The 22131-nt window shown below is 33.3% G+C and overlaps 3 protein-coding genes across 6 annotated transcripts; 1 reads left to right on the plus strand and 2 right to left on the minus strand.

The window, feature by feature from the left end:
* Positions 1–3348: 3348 nt before the first annotated feature.
* Positions 3349–3735, minus strand: LOC108720649 (putative uncharacterized protein FLJ37770). The gene has a single exon (XM_018444771.1). The coding sequence runs from the start codon at positions 3733–3735 to the stop codon at positions 3349–3351; it is 387 nt and encodes a 128-aa protein (XP_018300273.1).
* Positions 3736–4602: 867 nt separating this feature from the next.
* LOC108720853 (zinc finger protein 271) lies at positions 4603–8267 on the minus strand. Of its 3 annotated transcripts, XM_018445098.1 has the most exons (4): positions 8093–8267; positions 7658–7989; positions 6859–7210; positions 4603–6784 (listed from the first exon to the last, which is right to left on the minus strand). In XM_018445098.1, the coding sequence occupies exons 3-4, from the start codon at positions 7168–7170 to the stop codon at positions 4811–4813; spliced, it is 2286 nt and encodes a 761-aa protein (XP_018300600.1). In that variant the 5' UTR covers positions 7171–7210; positions 7658–7989; positions 8093–8267; the 3' UTR covers positions 4603–4810. The 3 variants fall into 3 exon arrangements, with proteins under 3 accessions (XP_018300600.1, XP_018300599.1, XP_018300598.1); XM_018445097.1 differs by having other exon boundaries at positions 6859–7196; positions 7658–8267; XM_018445096.1 differs by having other exon boundaries at positions 7402–8267.
* Positions 8268–9955: 1688 nt separating this feature from the next.
* garnet (adaptor-related protein complex 3, delta 1 subunit-like garnet) lies at positions 9956–17144 on the plus strand. 2 transcript variants are annotated; one of them, XM_018445006.1, is made up of 14 exons: positions 9956–10270; positions 10398–10493; positions 10642–10770; positions 11819–12229; positions 12847–12920; positions 13164–13607; positions 13688–13915; positions 13993–14155; positions 14334–14516; positions 14681–15092; positions 15174–15445; positions 15551–16117; positions 16194–16619; positions 16830–17144. In XM_018445006.1, exons 1-14 carry the CDS (start codon positions 10166–10168, stop codon positions 16920–16922), a joined length of 3603 nt encoding a protein of 1200 aa, XP_018300508.1. In that variant the 5' UTR covers positions 9956–10165; the 3' UTR covers positions 16923–17144. The 2 variants fall into 2 exon arrangements, with proteins under 2 accessions (XP_018300508.1, XP_018300509.1); XM_018445007.1 differs by having other exon boundaries at positions 9956–10261.
* The last annotated feature ends 4987 nt before the right edge of the window (positions 17145–22131 follow it).

Consider the following 22131-nt stretch of genomic DNA (forward strand, 5'->3'; position numbering starts at 1 on the left):
TGTATTATTTATTTTTAATAAAAGCGTTATTTTAATTACGATGAATTATTATAACGTTTTGAAATAAACTACAGAAATGTAATAAAAGAGAAACTAAAAAATTCCACCCTCTGTTTATACTTCTATGGTTTTTCATTAGCATATATACAGGGTTGGCAAGTAACGCGTTACTTGTAACGTCGTTATCGTTACAAGTTACTTTTTTCAGTAACGATTGGGTAACGACGTTACATTTTCTTCTGAGTAATGTTCATGATAACGCAGTTACATTTTTGAGGTAATGGTAACGATTTCACTAGTTACTTTTATCGTTACTCTATTTCTATTTACATAAAAGTTTTAATCGTAACTAGAGCGTATATACATTTATCAGTTTTTGAGTTTTATTTCTCTATTAAAAAATAGAATTCTGACATCTTTTTTGTATTTACCGCAGGAATTTAATTACGTATATAATGGCGTTTTTTATTGGCAGAACTAGTGCACATTCAGTGCACTTTAAAGCCGCTGTACAATCGACGTAAAGATGTATGATTAATAAAAATATAGAAACGAGCTAAACCGCGAAATCCTCAATACATTTTATTATGCAATTTGATAAAATATATTTTAGGCACTTCATCAATTGAGATATCTCATTTTTACATTTAGAGTTGTGTACAACGGCTTCAATGTGCACTGAGTGCGCACAATGAAAATACTATAATATTCTATATATTAATAGTGTCAAGAAAAGAAAGTAACGAAAAAGTAACGACTCGTTACGTTTTGAAAAACGGTAACGGTAACGAGTTACTTTTGCAAATCAATAACGAGTAACGATAACGAGTTATTTTTATAAGGTAACGTTGCCAATCCTGCATATATATAATATATATAATAACATGAAATAAGATTGTAAATATGCTAATGGGAAGCTCCTATTAGTTTTGTTAACATATGCTAGGATGAAATTAAAGAATGTATTTTTATATAAATATATATATAATAAGATATTATAAGTATATATGATAAAATATTAGAAATATACATACAGAAGTATGTACGATAAGACATAAGATATTAAAATTTTTTAAAATTTGCTTCTCTAATCATAACATTTTATTTGTAAAAAATTTATTTGGCTTATTAATGAACAAAATTTTTTGCATATAATGCTCTATATAAAATGTTCTATAAAGTAAAAATGTGTAAAAAGAAATAATAATAGCGTTACACTTGGTTCGCACAACTCTTTGATTTCATCAAATCAGACAATTTGATGATAAAAATTCGATAAGTGGACGTCTAATAGTTTGATCATTAACCCATGTATTAGAGCATTGTCTTTTATGCATTTTTCCGAATAATTTGTGTCGTGTGATTAATTGTACTGGTGAGGACCCGAATCGAGGGTCGAAATCCACGTCTTTATTTTCTTAATAAATTGCGTTTAAATTACACTCGAACATCCTGTGTTGGCTCATATCGACATTATTTATTGTTTTAGATAAAAGAAATAATGTTCATTAAATTTTTAATATCGGTTGTGTTATACATATTAGACTAAAAATTATCTCGCACATCATTACGTGTAAAATATAGTAGAAATGGAACTCCCTATATTTTAATCTATAGTGTGTACACATTACTCAATTCTAATTTTATACTAAATTAAGTATGAAATACTTGTCACCTAATTAAACGTTTATTATTAATTAATTTTATTTATAGCTTCTTTGAATGCTACTTTGTTCATAATGAAAAGAATTTAGAATCATATAACTTTTTTTTATTAATACATCTTTTTATAACAAATAAATAACCGACATGCTAAATTATGCAAGCGCTGTGAAAAATAAAACAACTCGGTAAATATACGTATATTTTGATTGATAAAAAACTCATTTAATTATATATTGATAATCACATATTGGTGGAGAGATCTATGTCGCAACAAGATTTATAGATTGAAAGCTAACACTTCTATTAGCAGTACAAAAAATATAATAAAATGAATAATGCTAGCCAAGATTTTAAAACAATAAACTACCTTCATTCAGCATTTAGGAGAATAAGATTTACAAACTTTATATCATTAAATATTTAAATGAATGATGATCAGTCTCGTCTATAACTTGTTATTATATGTATAATATAACTAATATTATGTATATGTATATTTGTACATTCCTTACTTATTTATTTGCTCCGTTTTTAAAATAATTATTATTAATTACTATTGTTTTCATCGTTCCGTTTAATTAAAAATTTAAATAAATCTAAATTCTAATGTTTTAAATATGATCTGAGAAATGTTTTTTAACTGTAATCAACGATTAAATGAATCATATATTCTGATTATTACTTTCAAATACAGTATTTTCAGTTAAAAGATTATATATATCTCAGTATCTATATATCATCTACCTAGCATATGTAACGTTAAGATTTTCATTTTTAATGAAGTTAAAAAATATGATTGCAGAATTCTTCGCATGATAATCTTTATATGCATTATGGTATGATCATTTTCGTATTTTATATAATCTAAGTAATTTTTGTAAATGTGTACATACGTAGCATGAATATGATTATCATTCATTTAATTATGAATTATTTTGATGATGGAATACACCTTGATCAAAAAGTTCCCGGAATTCATTCAGAAAATTCAAAATACAAGTTTATTCATCAAAAGTGATATTGTTCCCTTCAAAGTACTCCCCATCGACTGCAACGCACTTATGCCAGCGCTTGATCCAGCTCTCGAAACATTTCTGGAACTCTATTGTCGGTATAGCCATCAGAGCCGTCTTCGATTTTTCCATTACCTCCTTTCGGCTGTTAAAACGCGTTTCCCATAGTGGTTTTTTGACTCGATCGAACATAAAAAAATCGCAGGGAGCCATATCGGGTGAATTCGATAGCTGTTGGATGGTATTTGTTTTGTTCTTGGTCAAAAATTCACGGATAATGATAGCACTGTGCGACGGTGCGTTATCATGGTGCAAAATCCATGAATTGTTTGCCCACAAATCCTTTCTTTTTTGGCGAATTGCCGCAAACGTCTCATAACGCCCAAATAATACTCTTTATTAACTGTCTGATCTTCTGGCAAAAATTCGTGCTGTACAATACCGTTGTAATCCATAAAAACCGAGAGCATCACTTTCTTTTTCGACTGAAAACGACGTGGTTTTTTTGGTCTTGGCTCATTTGGAGCTCTCCATTCACTCGCTTGATGTCTGGATTGGGTGTCATACTCATAAACCCACGTCTCGTCTCCAGTAATGATGCGTTTGATGAATGTTGGGTCGGATTCAGCCTTGGAAATCATGTCTTTGGCGATGTCAACGCAGTCCCTTTTTATGCATGAAATTTAGTTCCTTCGGGACCAGCTTTGCAGCAACACCGGCGCAAACCCAAATCATTAACTACAATGTCCTGAACGGATCCATAAGCAATGTTTAAGTCCTCTGCCAGCTCTCTGATAGTTAATTTGCGGTTATTGATCAACATTTCTCTCAATTTATTGATGTAATCGTCGGTTTTCGATGTCGACGGCCTGCCACTGCGTTCGTCATCCTCGACGGATTCACGACCACTTCTGAAGCGTTCATGCCACTCGTAAACGGTTGTTTTCTTTAGAGCATCACTGCTGAAACAGTTTCCCAACATTTCCAAGGTTTTCGCACCATTGGATCCATTTTTAACGCAAAATTTAATACGAACTCGTTGCAAATTCAACTCCATTTTTAAAATTGTAAAAAATCGAAAACACGTGCAGAGGTAGATGTACTCAAGACGGCGTAACTTTTACAAATGTCAAGCTGTGGCGATAAAATTTGGTGGAAATGTCAATGATAGATGTGGCAACCTAACCAAAAAAACAGAACTCAAATCAGCTGACTTAGAGCATCACCTGGTGGTAATTCCGGGAATTTTTTGATCAAAGTGGTATGCCAATTAAGTTTATTAAATGAGTAGATTGTATCAATGTCTTTCATTCGATTATCATTTACACGATAGTTACAGCCCAGAAATTGTATACCTGATATTACATTTATAGCGCTATTATTTCTGCATAAATTACCAAATTTTTTAAGATATACTCTAAAAACAAAAAAATTAATAATTACGTTTACGAATGTCTGCAGATACTAATGCGTTTCTATATTTTTTTATTAACATTAAGAATGAATCGACTTCGAATTCTCTTTTATCTTCATTCATTTATTGATTTAATTCTCAAAAAACTTTGATAAATAATATCGGATAAATAATTCTACTGACGAGAGAAAAAATAAAACTCAACTATATATACGAAAAAAATCATTCCCTTTTAAAATAACACAACACGCAAACAACTATCATGTAATATGTGGTATAACAAGATCTGGATATATGAACATACAAAAATATATATGTGTATATATATATATATATATACAATGTTGAAACATGTAAAATCCACAAATATTCATACCTATGATATCAAATAATAAAAAAATAGTTCGCAATTTTAATAATAGTAATTATTCCATTTTGAAAACTCTTTTACCCTCGTATAAACATGAGTACGTTTTATTTTATTACACCACAGATATTTATTTACGTGTTTTTAAAAGTAAAGAATTAGAATCTTCGAGCGCAGAGTATATTCAAGGAACATTTTTCATTGTGAAAAATGAGTTGTATGTACATTTATAGAGACGGCGTGCAGCTTATGTTACACGCATTTCGTATATAGGAGTTACAGCTGCACACAACAACTTATACACAACACTCATCGCAGATAACGCTTGTAATCTGTGACACCACTTTGTTTTTAGAACATTTGACCTATCATAGCGACCGGTCGCACTGCTTGCCCGTTATTGACGTTATTCATATTTACGTGGATATGAGTGATTGTATGCGGTATGTGATGATGATTGTGATCATCAACAATCATCTCGCCGTATTGGGCGCGACAACGCTTCTGGTGTGCAAAGAGGCTGCCACTGTGGCTGTACGCGGCGCCGCACGTCTTGCATACGTACGGTTTCTCACCAGAATGAGTGTACGTGTGCTCCTTTAACGTGCTGAGCCTCTTGAAAGCCTTACCGCAGGTTTTACATAAGTAATTTGCCTCACCCGTATGTCGGGTTAAATGTCTGCGAAAAGCCGAGCTCACAGCGAATGCAGCGCTACATACGTGACACACAAACGGCTTGTCGCCCGTGTGAATACGAATGTGATTCGCCAGACTTGTCGTGGTCGTAAAGCCGCTGTTACATGTCTTGCACACATGTGGCTTAATGCCGGTGTGAGTTCGCATGTGGTAGGTGAGGGACGAATTGCTCGGATACACCTTACTGCAGATGTGACACAGGTACTCGCGCAGTACCTTCTCTTTCGGTTTATGGGTTCTCTGATGGAGAACGAGACGAGCCTGACTTGCACAGACTTTCCTACAAATCTCGCAAGTAACCGGCTCGGCCTTAGGCTTGTGCATCGATACGTGCCGTCGCAGACCTTTCTTAGTGGCCATGACCTTGTCGCAGTGTTGGCATTTGTATTCTCCGGTTCCTTCCTCGTCGCTCTCCTCTTTCTTAACGTTTTCACTCTCCGGCGGAGGATCCATCGTGTTGTTGCTCGGCATATCGTCATCATCCGAATCGTACAGTTTATTATCATCCATCAAATTATCCAACAGCCCGTGCCCGTGCTTCTCCGCGTGTTTCTTCAACGTATCTGGCCTGAAGAACCATTTCTTACATACGGTACAAGAATACTTCTTGTCGCCATGCACGAGAGCATGTCTTCTTAGATTCTTCAAGGATGAGCAATACTGATTGCAAATCTCACATTTGTACAACTCTGGCGCATTCTCGAATTCGTCCGCTTCATTCGCAGGTCCAGTCTCGTCGTCGGTATCATCTTCGCTCTTGAATTCTTTCTTCGGTTCTTTATTATCCTTTCGCTCGCTTGTGTTGATCTGCTTAATCATATCGTTTACTTTCTCTGTATGTGACTTCAAGTGCCTCACGAGACTCTGAGACTTTGAGAAGGACGCATGACAAAGCTGACACGCATGCGGTTTCGATGCATGAATCTTCTGATGATTCTCCATGTTTTCCTGCTTGTAAAACATTTTTAAACAAATATCACACTTATACTTCTTTTCGTGGACCAACGCATGCTTCTTCAGACCCTTCTGTGTTGCATATTGTTTGGAACAGATCTTACACTTAAACTTTGACTCCACTGAATCTTGGCTGTCACTACTCGGTTCGTAATAATTGTCAACGACCTCGTCGTCGCTGTACGTTTTAGCAGATTTTGTTTTTCTCGCTGATGTACGTTTCTGCAGGATGTTTTCCTCTTCTTCTATATTATCATTGGATAAACTTTCATTCACGAATTGCTCCTCTTGGACTGTATTATTCTTTTCCGCATACTGATCGGCTTCCTTAATTTCGTCATCCTTGTTTTGTAAATTGATAATGTTAGTATCCTGTGCATCTTCCTGTACTATTGTCATTTGATGAACCTCACTCTCTGATATGCAAGAATCCTTCACCTCTTCTTTACTTCCTTCAAATCCGATAGAACAGATGAATAACTTTTCATCTGGTATTTGAATTTGATTGGTGTTCAGATTGACTCTGGGAAATGAATCAGTGGTTTGAATGTACTCTTGTGTACTTGCAACTACTTGCATGTCTTCCTTAAAATAATCCTCTTGAAAGTGGTCTGACTTTTTTGACTGTACAAATCTCGTTTGTAGATCTGTCTGTGTATAAGAATCCTGCAAATCCTGAAAAATCACATAAACTATCATGTATTTTCATACGTAGGCAAATATAACTTGAGAAGACTTGATGTTTTTACCATGGTGGACTTAATAGATTTGACAGGCTTATTGTAGTACATGCGTAATCTTGCGTCAGAGTATTGACACTGTTGTCTGAACTCATGGGCGACGCTGGCCTTGTAAATGCAGTCGTTACATATCAGGGAAGGTAATCCATCCTGCTCGTCTATCTCGATGGAACCACAGACTTGTATTTTTTGAGAAAGACCCGTGAGATTGTTCACTTCTTGTGTAGAGGAGAAAATTGATGACAAATTGGTACCCTCTTGAAGACAGATCCTGCATACTCTGTCCATATTAACTGGTAAAGTAAAGTAATCCGAAGTCATTGTTCCGTCGAGGATGAAACGTTCACCTGTGACAAGTTACCTGTAAGATAAAAAAAAAGTATGCAACAAAAAATAAACAAGGCGTTCTTCTTTGCAGAATATAATTTTAATCAAACGATTATCAGATATAATTATAATTATAAATATTAAGTTCTGACGAGCCCATACATGTATAAAAGATAAAACAGAAGTTTCGTCGTCTAGTAACAATAACGCAAACAAAGTACAGACGGCATCGTTGCAATATGTTACATTAACATCGCATAGTACGTTGACGAACGCTTTCGCATGGCATGGTGAGCAATCTACGAGGCAATTTAATATATCTCATGACGAGAGTCCTGCGGGATCGGATCTCGTAACCGGGCGCAGCCATGCGAAACAAGATACCGACATGTGACGCCGCGAGAGACATTCCATTCCCTACGTCGCGCGAATTCCGTGCGCGTACCGGGAGAGAGAGATAAGGAATTAAATATACAAATACCGGAGCGGTTCTCAACTTCTCGATGCGGGGCGCGTTCATGCGTCGTGCCACCCCCGATGCTGCACTATGACAGTGACGCCCAGTGGACGCGATGCACTGCTCTCAATCTCTTCAGTCTTCGAATCTCTTGCTGCTGAACGGCGCTTTTGGCTTTTCTTTTCAGAGCTGTTCAGAGTGCTGCGCGCTCACGACGGCTTCGCATCGAATGGAGGCGCGATGCGCGTCGCTCCATAATCGATCCGTCGATTCGTGGAGATTCCGGACACTCCGAATTCCGTCCTCGACTCCGCTCGGCCTTTGTCTCAGCTCGCTCCGATCGGCGATCGGCGGGGCTGCGAAAGTTGAGAGCAATCTGAGATGAACACCCGAAGGTCCCAAAGTGTGGGTGGGTCAATACAAACAAAAGAAGAGCCGAGAGCGTGAGAGTGCACATACGTGTGAGTGCAAAAATCGGTTATATCGGAGACTTCGATTAATTGGTCAGCGACTCGCCATCTCTTTCTAAACCATCTCTACAATACAGCGGAGACGAAACGTATATACATACATATATGTCTGTCGCCTAATGAAGTTAGCATGCAATACGCGCCTATATCTATATAAGAACTGATAAGAACAGCTCCTATGATGCTATGAAATAAATGGCCTCCGAAAGAAACACAGAACTCATGCGCATGCGTCATATGAGGAGCACGACAATCATATCTGATTGGTTGATATATATATTGGTATATATCTCATAAAAAATTGTCCATCATTTTCCACATAATTTTAAAAACTCGAGTTATTAGATATATCGATATTATATTATATTAAACTCAATTATGTTTGTAAAGTATCCATCCCATATGGCATAGACTTCCAAAAGATGTTCAAAAGATGTTCTAAAGACGTTCTATGGCCGATATTCATAGTCGGTTCTTATTTCAAGACCGTTTTAAGTAATGTCTTAAGACGCTAATGCGGCTCTCTGATTGGTTCATGATACCTCAAGGCTGAACTTAAGACAGTCTTAAGATCTGACTATGAATACCGGCCTATGTCCTAAAGATGTACGATCTCGGGACATATAGGGTGCATTCGGGGAGCACTATTAGTGCTACTTGTATCATTCTATCTTCATTGTTTATTAAACGTAAAACAAAGATAGAGGACACAATAGCGCTAATAGCGCGCTCCTCGAATGCAACCATAGTACACTTTGTCTGAGAAACGTCCTGAGAACGTTTTTACAACATACGGCACGTTCTCTGATAAAGTATTTTTTTTTATATCATTATGTAATACTTATTTATATTCACATATTTAAACTACAAATACATAATTGGGATTATATTATATCGATAATAGCTTTTTATTTTAGAAAACAATAATTTAACTTAATTTTAAAAAAATTTTAATGTAAACAATTAAGTCTTTTCCCGACAACAATTAAATTTTGCTATGATAATACACGCACACACACACATATATATAGTGTACATATTATAAATAAAAGTTTTTCTACTGTACTGCAATATAATAGTATAATATAAAAGCTTTGGCACAATGGACCAGTAATTAGGAATAGAAACAAACAATTATATTAAGATTTCATTCTATCAGAAACCGTATATTTTGGTGTAACCGGCGATTTCTAAGGTTGAAATATTAATATTTATTCCTATTCCTAATATTTCTTCCATTATGCACAATCCCTATAAATGATTTTCTTTTTTTCTGCATTCTGCTTTTCCGTCTCTAATATGAATGCGCCCTAATGCATGATACTATTAAATATATTTACCTCTTCCAAATAATTTATTTTTACTTCTTTTTATTTTATAATAGAAGAACTGATTAATCAAGCAATTTAATAATGTAAGCATCTTGAAAAGATATTAATATACAATTGAAAAATAGCTAGAATTACTTTTCTTAAATCGATTGTTTTTTTCGTATAATATTTTTAATTTTTTAAAAATACATTTAAAAATATATACATAAAATGTATATTTAAAATATACGTATTAAAATGATAAGAAATAATAAATACATATGTATATACATACCCAATGGTTGCGTTTAGTAGAGAAAACAGCTTTACAACTATTGTAAAATTCGTTAATATGATTGGTTTATATATTTAGATTCAGTGAGAAACTAAGAGCAAGGCCAATCATATTAAGGAATTTTACACAGTTGCAAAGCTGCTTTCTCTGCTAAACACAGCTATTGGACGAAGATACAGATAACTCAGTTTGTCTGCCCCTCGGTCTACCCTCTTGACATTTCTCACTTAGGTATGATTCCCTAGTATCTCGCTCTCTCTCTCTTGCTCGTCCACCTGTCTGTCAAAAAATGTGAATATAGGACTGGAATTTATACGGATTTACGGTTAACTGTAATGGTATCAGGGCCACGTGTCGTCTGGTCGAGTCGAAACGTACGGCCGATGCGCGAGGAAGTTCCCTGAGCGGTGTAGTGCGAGCGCATACGGCATTTAATATTTTTTTTTTTAATGCGACCATGGCACTCCGCAAGGTAAAGGGGAACTTCGAGCGGATGTTCGACAAGAATTTGACGGATCTGGTGCGCGGAATCAGGAACAATAAAGAAAACGAGGTGATTCCCGTGTGTGTTTCATGATATATATTTCCTGTCTTATCCTTTAGTCTAAACCTAACCTAGTTTTCCCCTGCTCGCTCTATCTGTTTTTGCAACAGTTCTTTGGATACTTTACTCCTCTTTTCTGTACCAGGCGAAATACATTGCGCAATGTATCGAGGAGATTAAGCAGGAGTTGCGGCAAGACAATGTGGCAGTCAAAGCCAACGCCGTGGCCAAGTTGACATATGTAAGTCTCTAACATATGTAAATTTTGACAGATACCGGGATCAACTTGATACAATTTTTACAATCGATTTATCACGAGTTAATTTAATTCAGTTCAGTTCAATTTGTTCCAAGCATTATTGATTTTAATTTATACTTACTATCTTCAGCTCCAAATGTTGGGGTATGACATCAGTTGGGCTGGCTTTAACATAATAGAAGTAATGTCATCGACAAAGTTCACTCACAAGCGAATTGGTTATCTTGCTGCCAGTCAAAGTTTTCATGCGGAAACGGAGGTAAAATCCATTGTCGTATAATAATATATACTTATCAAACAATTTATCAAATGTACTGATAACTCATCCTATATATGTCTTATATATATTTTTATTTATTGAGACCACTTGCATGAATATTTTATATACATTTTCTAGGTGTATATATATATATATACTTGATCTCTCTCTCTCTCTCTATACATATATGTGTGTATGTGTGTGTGTGTGTGTATGGACAAAGACCCTGTTTTCTATTCCTACACTAGACTGCACTAGAACTCTTTTTCTCGTTTTCGAAGTATCAAATATACATCTATCTCACTTTAAGTTCCAAAAGTGTACACTAGTTCAGTCACAGAAAACAGACCTAAAGTCCACAAGTGGACAGTGTCGGCATTGCCCAAGCTGTATCAACATTGTCCAATACAAGTGGGCTGGACAATGCTGACATTATACAGCAGGCAACTTGGACAATGCCGACACTATCCACTATGGTGGACTTTACCTGTAACATGTACAATATTTGTTACATACAGGATATGTAACAAATATTACAAGATACAAAATGAATCATAAATATGTTTTAAAATTTCGTGTTTTTCAAAAATTTTGAAAACCATTTGCCTTATTTGATCGAAAATCGAATTTTATATGTTTAATGAAAAATAACTTAGATAGTTTTCAGTTTTGGAAAAAATGAATTTTTTCTTTCAACTTTGATATTCTATATCTTTGAAACTAAGCCGTTTCCGACATAAGGTTAATATAAAGTTTCCATCTTGAATTAATGTAAAGAATCGTGTTTTAAAATCTTTTAGTATTCCTAAAGATCATCCCGTATACACATTTTAATTATATATGTTTACTTGCTTTTACTATAAATTTAAATACGAAATTAAATACATCAAATAAAATATGTAATAGATTATTAAGGAAAATTGTATATATATTTATTTACGTATATCTATACTACACAATATTTAAAATGTAACTTAGCAAATTACTAAATTATTAAGTTTATAGAAAAATAATCATCTCGTAATTTATTAATATTTTTTTGTTATAGCTACTGATGCTAACAACAAATATGATTCGTAAAGATTTAAATAGCCAAAATCAATATGACGCTGGTTTAGCACTGAGCGGTTTGTCTTGCTTTATAAGTTCAGATTTAGCACGTGACTTGGTTCATGATATAATGACATTATTGACTTCTACAAAGCCATACTTGCGCAAGAAGGCAGTTTTAATGATGTATAAAGTATTTCTGCGGTTCCCTGAGGCCCTGAGGCCTGCTTTCCCTAGGTTGAAGGAAAAGCTTGAAGATCCAGACAGTGGTGTTCAAAGTGCAGCGGTAAATGTAGTTTGCGAATTGGCCAGAAAAAATCCAAAGAATTACCTGAGTTTAGCGCCTGTTTTCTTTAAATTGATGACAACTTCTACGAACAATTGGATGCTCATTAAAATTATCAAATTGGTGAGTGTTGCCGTTGTATTAGATTTTTAAGAGATAAATGGTATTTCTTTATGTTTCTTTCACTTTTAAAAAAAAACTTTACATCCATAACTATTTTTTAATATTATTAATTATAAATTTTGCACATATACATCTTTTTTTTTATTGTAAGTTATGTTGATTTTATTTCTCACACTCAGTTCTCAACTATAATCCTGATCGAACCAAAGCTGGGTCGACAACTTACTCAACCATTAATTGATCTAATTTCAAGGTTTTATACATTATTCATTGTTTTAAATAATTGTAGATACAAATGTTTATTTCTTGCAATAATATTATTGGTAGTATAGAACGGTATCCCAGAACGTATTTCGTAGAATCATTTATAAACATAAACCAATAATAAGGGTTACGAACTAATAAATTTATTGGCTCATAGCTCTTATTATTGGTTTATGTTTATTTATTATTATTGAGCCATTATAATATTATTATTTAATAGAATCATTTATATTGTTTTTCATATATTTCTATTATACATATTTCATCTATTCATAAAATAAGAATTAAGCTACTCCTCTGTACAAAAAAAATTATTAAGTACATCTTAGAAGGCAATATGATATTATTTTCAGTTTGGAGCATTGACACCTCTAGAACCTAGGCTTGGCAGAAAGTTAATTGAACCCCTTACCAATTTGATACACAGGTATTCTAATATATTTTGAAAGTATCTATTAATTATCGCGTTTGTAATGTTATCATTGCTTACTTAGTTTTATATTTTAGTTTAGCTCTTTAACGTTTACCTTATTTTTTATTTATATCTTGTAACATACATAATATTTTACACTGTATAATATCTTGTTATTTTCTTCCTTACGAATAAATTATTTCTTGGTATAATTTATAACATAATAATTGATTGTTTTAGTAGTAATTTTATTTCTAGTACATCTGCAATGTCTTTACTGTACGAATGTATCAATACAGTAATTGCTGTATTGATTTCTATCTCATCTGGTATGCCAAGTCATTCTGATTCGATACAGTTGTGTGTTCAAAAATTGAGAATATTAATAGAAGACTCTGATCAAAACTTGAAATATCTGGGATTGTTGGCGATGTCGAAAATATTGAGAAATCATCCGAAGAGTGTGCAATCTCATAAAGATCTAATTATGCAATGTCTTGATGACAAAGATGAAACTATAAGACTGCGTGCCTTGGATTTGTTGTATGGAATGGTTTCCAAGAAGAACCTAATGGAAATAGTTAAGAAATTAATGGTACATATGGATAAAGCCGAAGGCACTATGTATCGCGATGAATTACTCTCAAAGATCATTCAAATTTGCTCACAAAATAACTATCACTTCATTACCTACTTTGAGTGGTAAATATAATATATTTTCATATAAATCTTATTATCCGGGTCATCTAGGATAAATTATAGCAAACTTCACATATGCACAGGTACATATCTGTATTAGTGGAACTTACGCGAATGGAAGGCACCAAGCACGGACCATTAGTAGCAACTCAATTACTTGATGTAGCAATTCGTGTACAAGCTATCCGAAAATACGCGGTTCAACAATGTGCCTTATTGCTTGAGAATTCGTATCTTTTAACCGGCCAGCCAAGGGCAACAATGTCCGAAGTTTTATATGCAGCAGCATGGATTTGTGGAGAATTCTCTAGGTATTAAGAATTTTATACATATTAAGTATTAATCTAATTAATATATAATAACATTTAATGATCTGTTAAATTAATAGTGAATTGGAAAATCCTTTGGCAACATTGCAGTCTATGTTGCGATCGCAAGCTTCTAGTTTGCCAGGACATATACAGGCTGTTTACGTTCATAATATATTAAAACTAGCTGCAACGACATTTGCTAAAGCAGAAAAAGAGGAAGATACTGAAACTATGGAAAAGGTATAAAATATATAATTTATGCTGTATATATATTTTATTTAATAATAATAAATCTTATTATTTTTATCGTGCAACAAGCAAAATATGCACCATGCAATTAGTGATATTTTAAGAATAAACATATTTGTATGAAATTAAAATAAAATCTCTAGTTCTAATATTAGCTTTCACTTTACAGATTTACGGATTGAAAGACAAAATAGCAGCTTTTGTTTGTAGTGGCGACTTGGAAGTTCAGGAAAGATCAAGTTCTGCATTAGTATTATTAGAATGTTTAAAAGAAAATTCTGGTCTTGCGCAAGAATTAATCAAGACATTTGAAGGTGAACTTAATCCAGTTGCACCAAAGGCTCAAAGAAAAGTAAATATCAATTAGTAGTATTGTATACATGTATCATTTACTTAAAAATATTTTTTATTTTGATATAAATTGTAAGAAAATATAAAATGTCATATTAGTTAATATATATGTGCTGCAGATTATTTATACATATTTTATCATAAAAATTTCATGATGTCTTCCAGGTTCCAATACCTGAGAATTTAGACTTGGATTCCTGGATAAATGATCCACCTTCGGAGAGCTCAGATTCAGAGGATTTAGACATGAATGATATTTTCATTAAGACAGAGAAATCGAATTCATTTTCCAAACGGGATTCGAATGAACCATCCTTGGAAGAACTCGAGAGGAGGCGTGAAGCAAGAAAACTAGAACAAGAAAATAATCCTCATTATCTGAAAGGCTCATTTAAGACTCCTACATCATATCACAATTCATCGAACGCATATGAAGATTTTGAAAACATTCCTGTCACGGAATTAGACATCCCAATCTCTTTAAAGATTTCTAACTCGCACAGATGTCGCGATATAGATAGCAGTCACAAAAGACATAAAAAGCATGAAAAAAAGAAGAAGTCAAAGAAAAATAAAAGTAATTATTATGTATACAAATCTTATATTACATTAATTATGTTATTAAACCTTTGAAATTCTTAACGTTGAATATTTTCAGATAAAAGATCTGCATCAGAGGAGGAGGATGAAAAGGATGATAGTTTACCACTACAAATAGTAAATACTGGAATTGGTGAACTACCTCCGGGTGCAGAAATAAGTGATAGTGATGAATATGATTTAGTAGATTCAAATGATCCACATAGAGCTTTAAATATCGATTTGGATATGCCTTTACGAGAAGATGAACGATTGCCTGTCTTGGAACATAGAGTTACTGAAAATAAAATAACGAAAAAACTTGAAGAAAAGGAAAATAAAAAGGAAAAGGTAAATTTCTTTTTATATCAATAAATATTATAATTTGAATTTATTCAATTTATTTACATGTCTTTAAAAATATTTTTCGATAATTTATACATTCTAAATTGATAGGGACATAGAAAATCTAAAAAAAAAGTTAAGAATGCCATGGAAAACGAAGTGATGAACGAAAGGGAGCCTAACTTGTGGTTAGAAACTAATTCGTCTCCGGAGAAAGTGCAATCTTCTGCTGTAGGAGAGTACATAGAGGTATCCAGCGAATTACAAAAAGATAATAAACGCAAGAAGTCGAAGAGTCAAAACAAACACAAAAAATCCAACGACGAAGACGCAAAGCATAAAAAATCGAAAAAGTCAAAAAATAAGAAGGAGAATAAGTCATTGGATTATGAGGAAACCGCTGGAATATCTACTCCGTCAAAAGAAATATTACCGGAAATAAAGGACGATATTATGAATATCGAATATAACACAATTACTGAAAAAATACAACAAGATATCTCCTATGAAGAATTAGCCAAAAATAAGGTCCTTTCCATGAGGTATGAGCTGAGACAGATCCCTGACGACTCAAGTAAAGTTATCGTATCAATTTGCATTACAAATATAGGTCAGCCGCTAGTAAAAGAATTAGTCTTTGATGTTCCAGACACATCGTCACTCAAATTAGTTAGGAATGTAAGTTAATGTACATTTGGAATTTACGCTTTAATTCACAAAAATAATTTTGTAATGTGTCATTTTGTTCTTTTAGCCTGGAGATGAATTTGGAATAAAACTGCCGTTCCAACTGCCTCTGCAATCTAGTAAAGAAACTGAGTTCACCGTTCTAGTCTCGGACGTGACATTTGCTCAGAGACTTAGGGGTACATTGACGTACATGTTTGAAAGTAAAGAAGGAACGCAACAAGAAAAACTCGATTTCACCGTGCCCTTGTCATGTAGCAAGTTCATGGTCGGGCATCTCTCTCACAAGGACATACTCACGGAACTTCTCAAAAGTGGTCAACTAGTATCTAAGATTAGAAGAGAAGTAATGCCTTCTCAGGACTTTGACACGGTTCTGAATATTATTTGCCGCAAATGTAATCTCACACTCGTGGAGCAAATTGACGATACTGCATCTTTATACGGTCATTCTCTGAAGGGACATCATGTGTGCCTTTTATTAAAATATAATGTAAGTTAAATTATCGCTCTGCTCTACAGTAAATAATTTTTTGATGGCCAAAGTTAGAATATTAATTAACATAATATAAGGCAAAAATATATACTTCAATATCTCCTATAAGTACTATGTTTGCATTGATTTAGTTGAAATTTGCATGAAAATGTTAACTTTCTAAGATTAGCAATGTATATTAAATTATTTTATGGCTTTTTGTTGCAGAGAGCGACAGAAAATCTAGTAATCGAAGGTAAAGGTGACAATAACTCATTACTGTCGGCAATTGGAGAAGAAATCTTTAGGCTCTTGACATAATATTGATCAAGTGTCTATGTTTTGCAATTATTGATTCCTATCATACATTGCAGTTATGTTGAACATATACTGAGCAGAAGAATACTTTGATTGTGTCCGCTATACATAAAATACAGATATGTAGCGACTATAGCGTATCTGCAAACTGATTAAATATTTTCGAAAAAGATCTTACCTAAACTACACGTGTAATCTAGATAAATTTGTTAAATACTTAAGAAATATACATATATATATATATATACATACACATATTACATACATGCATAAAAACACACACATGCATAACACACAGTACATAAACACACACATGTACATTTCTATATATGTGAAGCGAAGTTTCGTAAAGAAACTGTGAGAAAAAGGGGAGGGAAAGAAATTATTGCCAAGAATTGAAGACACTGGAATAAAAGTAGATTGATGTTTCTATATAGGATTTAAGTCTGGTATGGCACTGACGTGCAATAAATACAGAAATTGTGAGAGTATTTAGTTATCCCTTAAGATAATTTACTTACCACTTTTAGCTATCTTATTGAATTACATCAATATCTTCCAAAAAAACTTCTGTAAATTATTACACTTTCTTATCTTTACAATGTTGCATTTATACAGTATGTAATAATTGAAATAACTTATGAATAAAGACTAACTGTTAAGGAGCAGTTTGTACAGTATGGAAATAAATGTTGCAATAGAAACGATTGACCCTACTTTCATGTTCAATGCCTTCAATTTTTGCCATCCAATTGGGATAATATTCCATCGCTCTATATTGTTGAGATCTTTATTATTTTGTAAAATATATAAAATATATTCATTGCGATATTGCGTCCGATCTTTGTAAACATAGATTAACGAGCATAAGTGGTTAGCGTATGTATATGCGACGCTTCCATAACACGAGATTATGTAAATTTAAAATTGTAAATAACATATGTGCATATGTATGTATATGTATGTGTATATATATAATATATATACACATATATACAGGCACATGATCCATGTATGCATAATCGCGAAAAAATATGCTCTTATGTTATTTTGCAATGGACTTCAATTGCATCAAGTTTTATATCCATTTTTCTTTCTTTTAATATCTTCTGTCTTCTCTTGTCTTGAGATATATAAAGATTTTTATATTTCAACATAAATTCTAGATTTTTTATGTTAATTCACTCTAACATCTTAAGCTATTAAACGTGTGCCAAAAATCGTTAGAACTTTCAATATCTAAACAACCCTTTTATTCCTAAAGCGACGTTGATTTTTGTCATTGCACATTGACCTTTAAATATCCGATTACACACACATATATATATATACATACACAACTATAATTGTATGTTAATAATTTCTCTTCATAAATACGCAGCTTACGATGCATTATAATAGACGCAAATAAATGTCCTCAATTTTTAACTTTATCTTACACGCATTGACATTGCAGAAAAATAGCTGATATCTTCTTTTTAAGTACACCATTCACGTAAGAGACGTGCGTGCATGTTGACCATGACATATTCTATTATAAATCACACGCCGTGAGATTAATGTCGGTAATTATTTTATTAACCGCGTATTTTTTCTTTGAACTTTAATTACTTCTTGCGCTCGCAAGTGTGAATGATTGTATAATAAAATTATGACCGGATTGTGCAAATCTCGTTTGCAACAATTTATTACTCAGATGTTAATACAGAAGAAACCCACTCGCCCGAATTTTACAAACAAAGATATACCTATTAAGCTCTCTGAAGGGGGTAATAGAGTTTATATTTAATCAATTAAATTGGAGGCAGAATTTGCCAATTTATTTCAGAGAAAGGAATAAATGGATACATTTCTGCATTTAGATGATAGTTTGCTTCGAATATTTTAGATGTAGAAAATTAGTTTGTAATACAAAAATTATAAAAGTCTTTGTCATTGAAGACAGGCCCGAAAATTTTAAGTTTTGCCGTGAGATTTAATGACTTTTAAACAAGTAATCCGCTAATCTATTTTCTGATCTGATTTTCTTCAGAACATTGCTTTACAGAATGAACTTAAAATAGATTATTAGAAAAATGCCATTACAAAATGATTCTACATAAACGTAGAGTTCTAATTTTCGCATAGAAATTGACGGTATTTGTGTTGTTACCATTTTGTAATAATTTTTCTACGTCTATGTTCAATCTGTAGAATATCCTGAAAAAAACTAGTAGATTGCTTCATTACAAGGGAGTTGTGGCAAAACTCGAAATTTTTCGATCTATAACAGTATATACACAAAGAATTATATTTTTAATAATTTCAAATTACAAATTAATTTCCTACATCTCAAATATAATAGATAGTGAATATAACACCTATCTCTTTATTCTTTTCCTTAAAATAAATTCGCAAATTTCTAATTTAATTTGATCACATAAACCTTTTTATCGCCTCCTGAAAATATATAACTTGCGTGCTTGCGTAACCAACTGATTTAGGAGATTTATGTATCACGAATACAAAACATTTCATATAAATTCTTTTATCAATAGTATATACGCCGCGAATTGCCGTATTTATTCCGCGATGTCTAATTCAGGTCGAGTGAAAAGCGCATTTAACAATGCACAGCGTTCCGGTAAGTGACATGCGATTCTCGATTATCGCGACTATTATTCGCACTTTTGGACAATGCTGGGGCTGGAAGGTGAACCGCGAGGACTAAAGACGGCCGTGATTCAATCAAATTCATTAACCTCACGCTACTCCCACGCGAAATTCATGGTCGTGCAGTGTCATGTTCTCAAAACGAAGTCGTTTCCAGGTGCAGCCGCGTTGACGCTTTATATCGAAAGCGTTAATTGTTTCGCCGCCGCTTAATTTAAATCGAAAAATATAAATTATTTGATTTTTCAATGTCTGCGCAAACACTTGTCTCGAAACACTCCGTAACGTTAATGGATTCATTCATTCATTCCAAAAACGGAGGAAGTGTTCAGTGTAACGCATAACTTATGCACGACGTGTCTACGCTTCAGGAAAGACACAGAAAGACTGCGCTTCCCGAAGGTACTTTCCCGCACGTTTTATTTTTATCTGCACGATACTAGGAATTATTCACCATTCATTTCTGTCACTGCAGTGCGGTGCAACGCGAAATAAGTCGTCGAGATAATGAAATATCGGCTTTCACTAGAGATTATCATTTCAACGAATAAATTCTTCTCCTCGGTTTATCGAATAAAATACATAAATATTTACAGAAAGAATACCGTTCTCGTTCTCTTTTTTCAAGTATGCTTGCGCGAGCAAAAAAATCACAAAGAAAAAATAAGTTTAATGGCTATTATTCCATTCCAGTCACGTTTTAGTCAAACGAGCATGCATGTTTTCTTCAAGATTTGATATCTTGATTCGGAATGCCAAGCCGACAGAATGACACAATATGATGTATCGGTGATTCAATTAAAAATCCTTTATCGTTTCTACAATTTTTCTTTTATTTAAAAACAAAGAAAAATGAAAGAGAAAATTGTGTTCCGAGAACATCTCGTAACTCGCGAGACAAAGTTGTAATAAATTTTAAGTAAAGAAACTGTTGCACGTGAAGCGTATAAATGAAAATTTTAGTCAATATGTATCTTTCATCATCGTTAAATGATGTCAGCTTAGATATAAAAATTAGATTATATCGATTCTTGAAACTATAATTAATGTCATTTTGTGATTTATTGTTACTGTCGAAAGAGAATGTATTCTTCGCGAACGGTAATCGCTATAAAATATCTTCATCTTGAGATTACAACACTAAGATTAATTGATACACACGTGCGATATGCATGCAAATTTTGTATTTAATACACTTTTGGTTTTTCATAAAATATATTTCACATCCCTTTCCATTTTCCTGTTAATTTGAAAATGTATAATGGAGAATGTATCTTTTTGAAGAATTTAAGTACGAGGATGAATGCAGATATTCATCTTCTGTCATAAAAGCGAAGCTACGTCAACGAGTAGATTGATGATTGTTACCTAACTCGGATAACACTTAAATATATGTGCCGGACGTAAAACGAAGGAAACATTAAATCGATTATTTATTCGCAGAATAGAATATATGTGCTGTAAAATAAGTTTAGTAAAGCAAAATGTAATTTCTTTAACAAACTTTGATGTAGGTCCGTATTAACACCTCGCTTTTATTGATAAATAAATACGATAAATAAATAACTATATTTACCGCACATAATTTAAATTACATATATATTCTCAGAAATAAATGCACACATTTATCGATAAAAAAATAAAGTGTGAATACAGACCTTACATAATCTTCTGATCAAAATAAAGATTAACCAATCATGGTTAATCGCGATGTTTATCAAATACTTCGATAAAAGTCCAGACATTCAGTCTAGCAAAGGAATTATCAATATATATCTTGAAATAACATAAATTAATTTTTATCATTGCGATGAAAATACTTATTAAGTCTTTGAAATTTCAAGTATCATTCATCGATAATAAACTAAAGAAAAATTAATATACATATAATAATCGCTAATCAGTAATCATAAAATAATTAATCTTTAATCAAGATTTAAATATTACATTTTATATTAGATATATCTAAAGTACCATTAAAATATTTCTGCATTTTTACATTGCTTCAAGCAAATCCTTCAAAATTTTTTTTGTACAAACGCAAAACAAGCGAGACTAATCATTACGGAATAAATGCGCATAATATCCTTGTAATAACTTGATAAATCCTAATCTGGTTGAAATTACTTAATTTTTTTTCTGCTTTTTTTCAAAATGGAAGACTAAAAAAAAATACGGAAACGTTAATGCCCCATTAATCAGATTTATTAAACCAGTGCGCGAAAGTATCGCGCGTACTTGTCCTTTTATCCTACTTATGTGTACATTGAAAAAAAAAACGCACTCTTGCTCGGTACAAGATAAGTATTTACCCTCTCACGCACACAGAAACGCGAACGCAAGTGGGTACCGCCCGCGCCATTCGGTAGCACCGCCGCTCGACTCGGTGACTTGAACGCTCGCCTTCGAATGTACATTCGACGGCAGGACAGCACCGTGCTTCAAAGTCCTTAGGTGTTGATCGACGTGCGACACGCGGGGTTACGCTACCTCAAGGTGCGACACGTGTTCACACGAGCCGGCGCCGTTGCCGTCAATCGGACCAGTTGAATGAGCGACG

The sequence above is a fragment of the Mycetomoellerius zeteki genome, unplaced genomic scaffold, assembly GCF_001594055.1.
Source record: "Mycetomoellerius zeteki isolate Tzet28-1 unplaced genomic scaffold, Tzet1.0 scaffold155, whole genome shotgun sequence".
NCBI lineage: Eukaryota > Metazoa > Arthropoda > Insecta > Hymenoptera > Formicidae > Mycetomoellerius > Mycetomoellerius zeteki.

Bases quoted from the DNA above. Each gene is read 5' to 3' on its own strand.
- LOC108720649 (XM_018444771.1), bottom strand. From the start codon at position 3,735: ATGGAGTTGAATTTGCAACGAGTTCGTATTAAATTTTGCGTTAAAAAT.
- garnet (XM_018445006.1), top strand. From the start codon at position 10,166: ATGGCACTCCGCAAGGTAAAGGGGAACTTCGAGCGGATGTTCGACAAG. The intron at 10,494-10,641 runs GTAAGTCTCTAA...TACTATCTTCAG, and splicing joins CCGTGGCCAAGTTGACATAT to CTCCAAATGTTGGGGTATGA. The intron at 13,916-13,992 runs GTATTAAGAATT...TTAAATTAATAG, and splicing joins ATTTGTGGAGAATTCTCTAG to TGAATTGGAAAATCCTTTGG.
- LOC108720853 (XM_018445098.1), bottom strand. From the start codon at position 7,170: ATGACTTCGGATTACTTTACTTTACCAGTTAATATGGACAGAGTATGC. The intron at 6,785-6,858 runs GTAAAAACATCA...GTGATTTTTCAG, and splicing joins AATCTATTAAGTCCACCATG to GATTTGCAGGATTCTTATAC.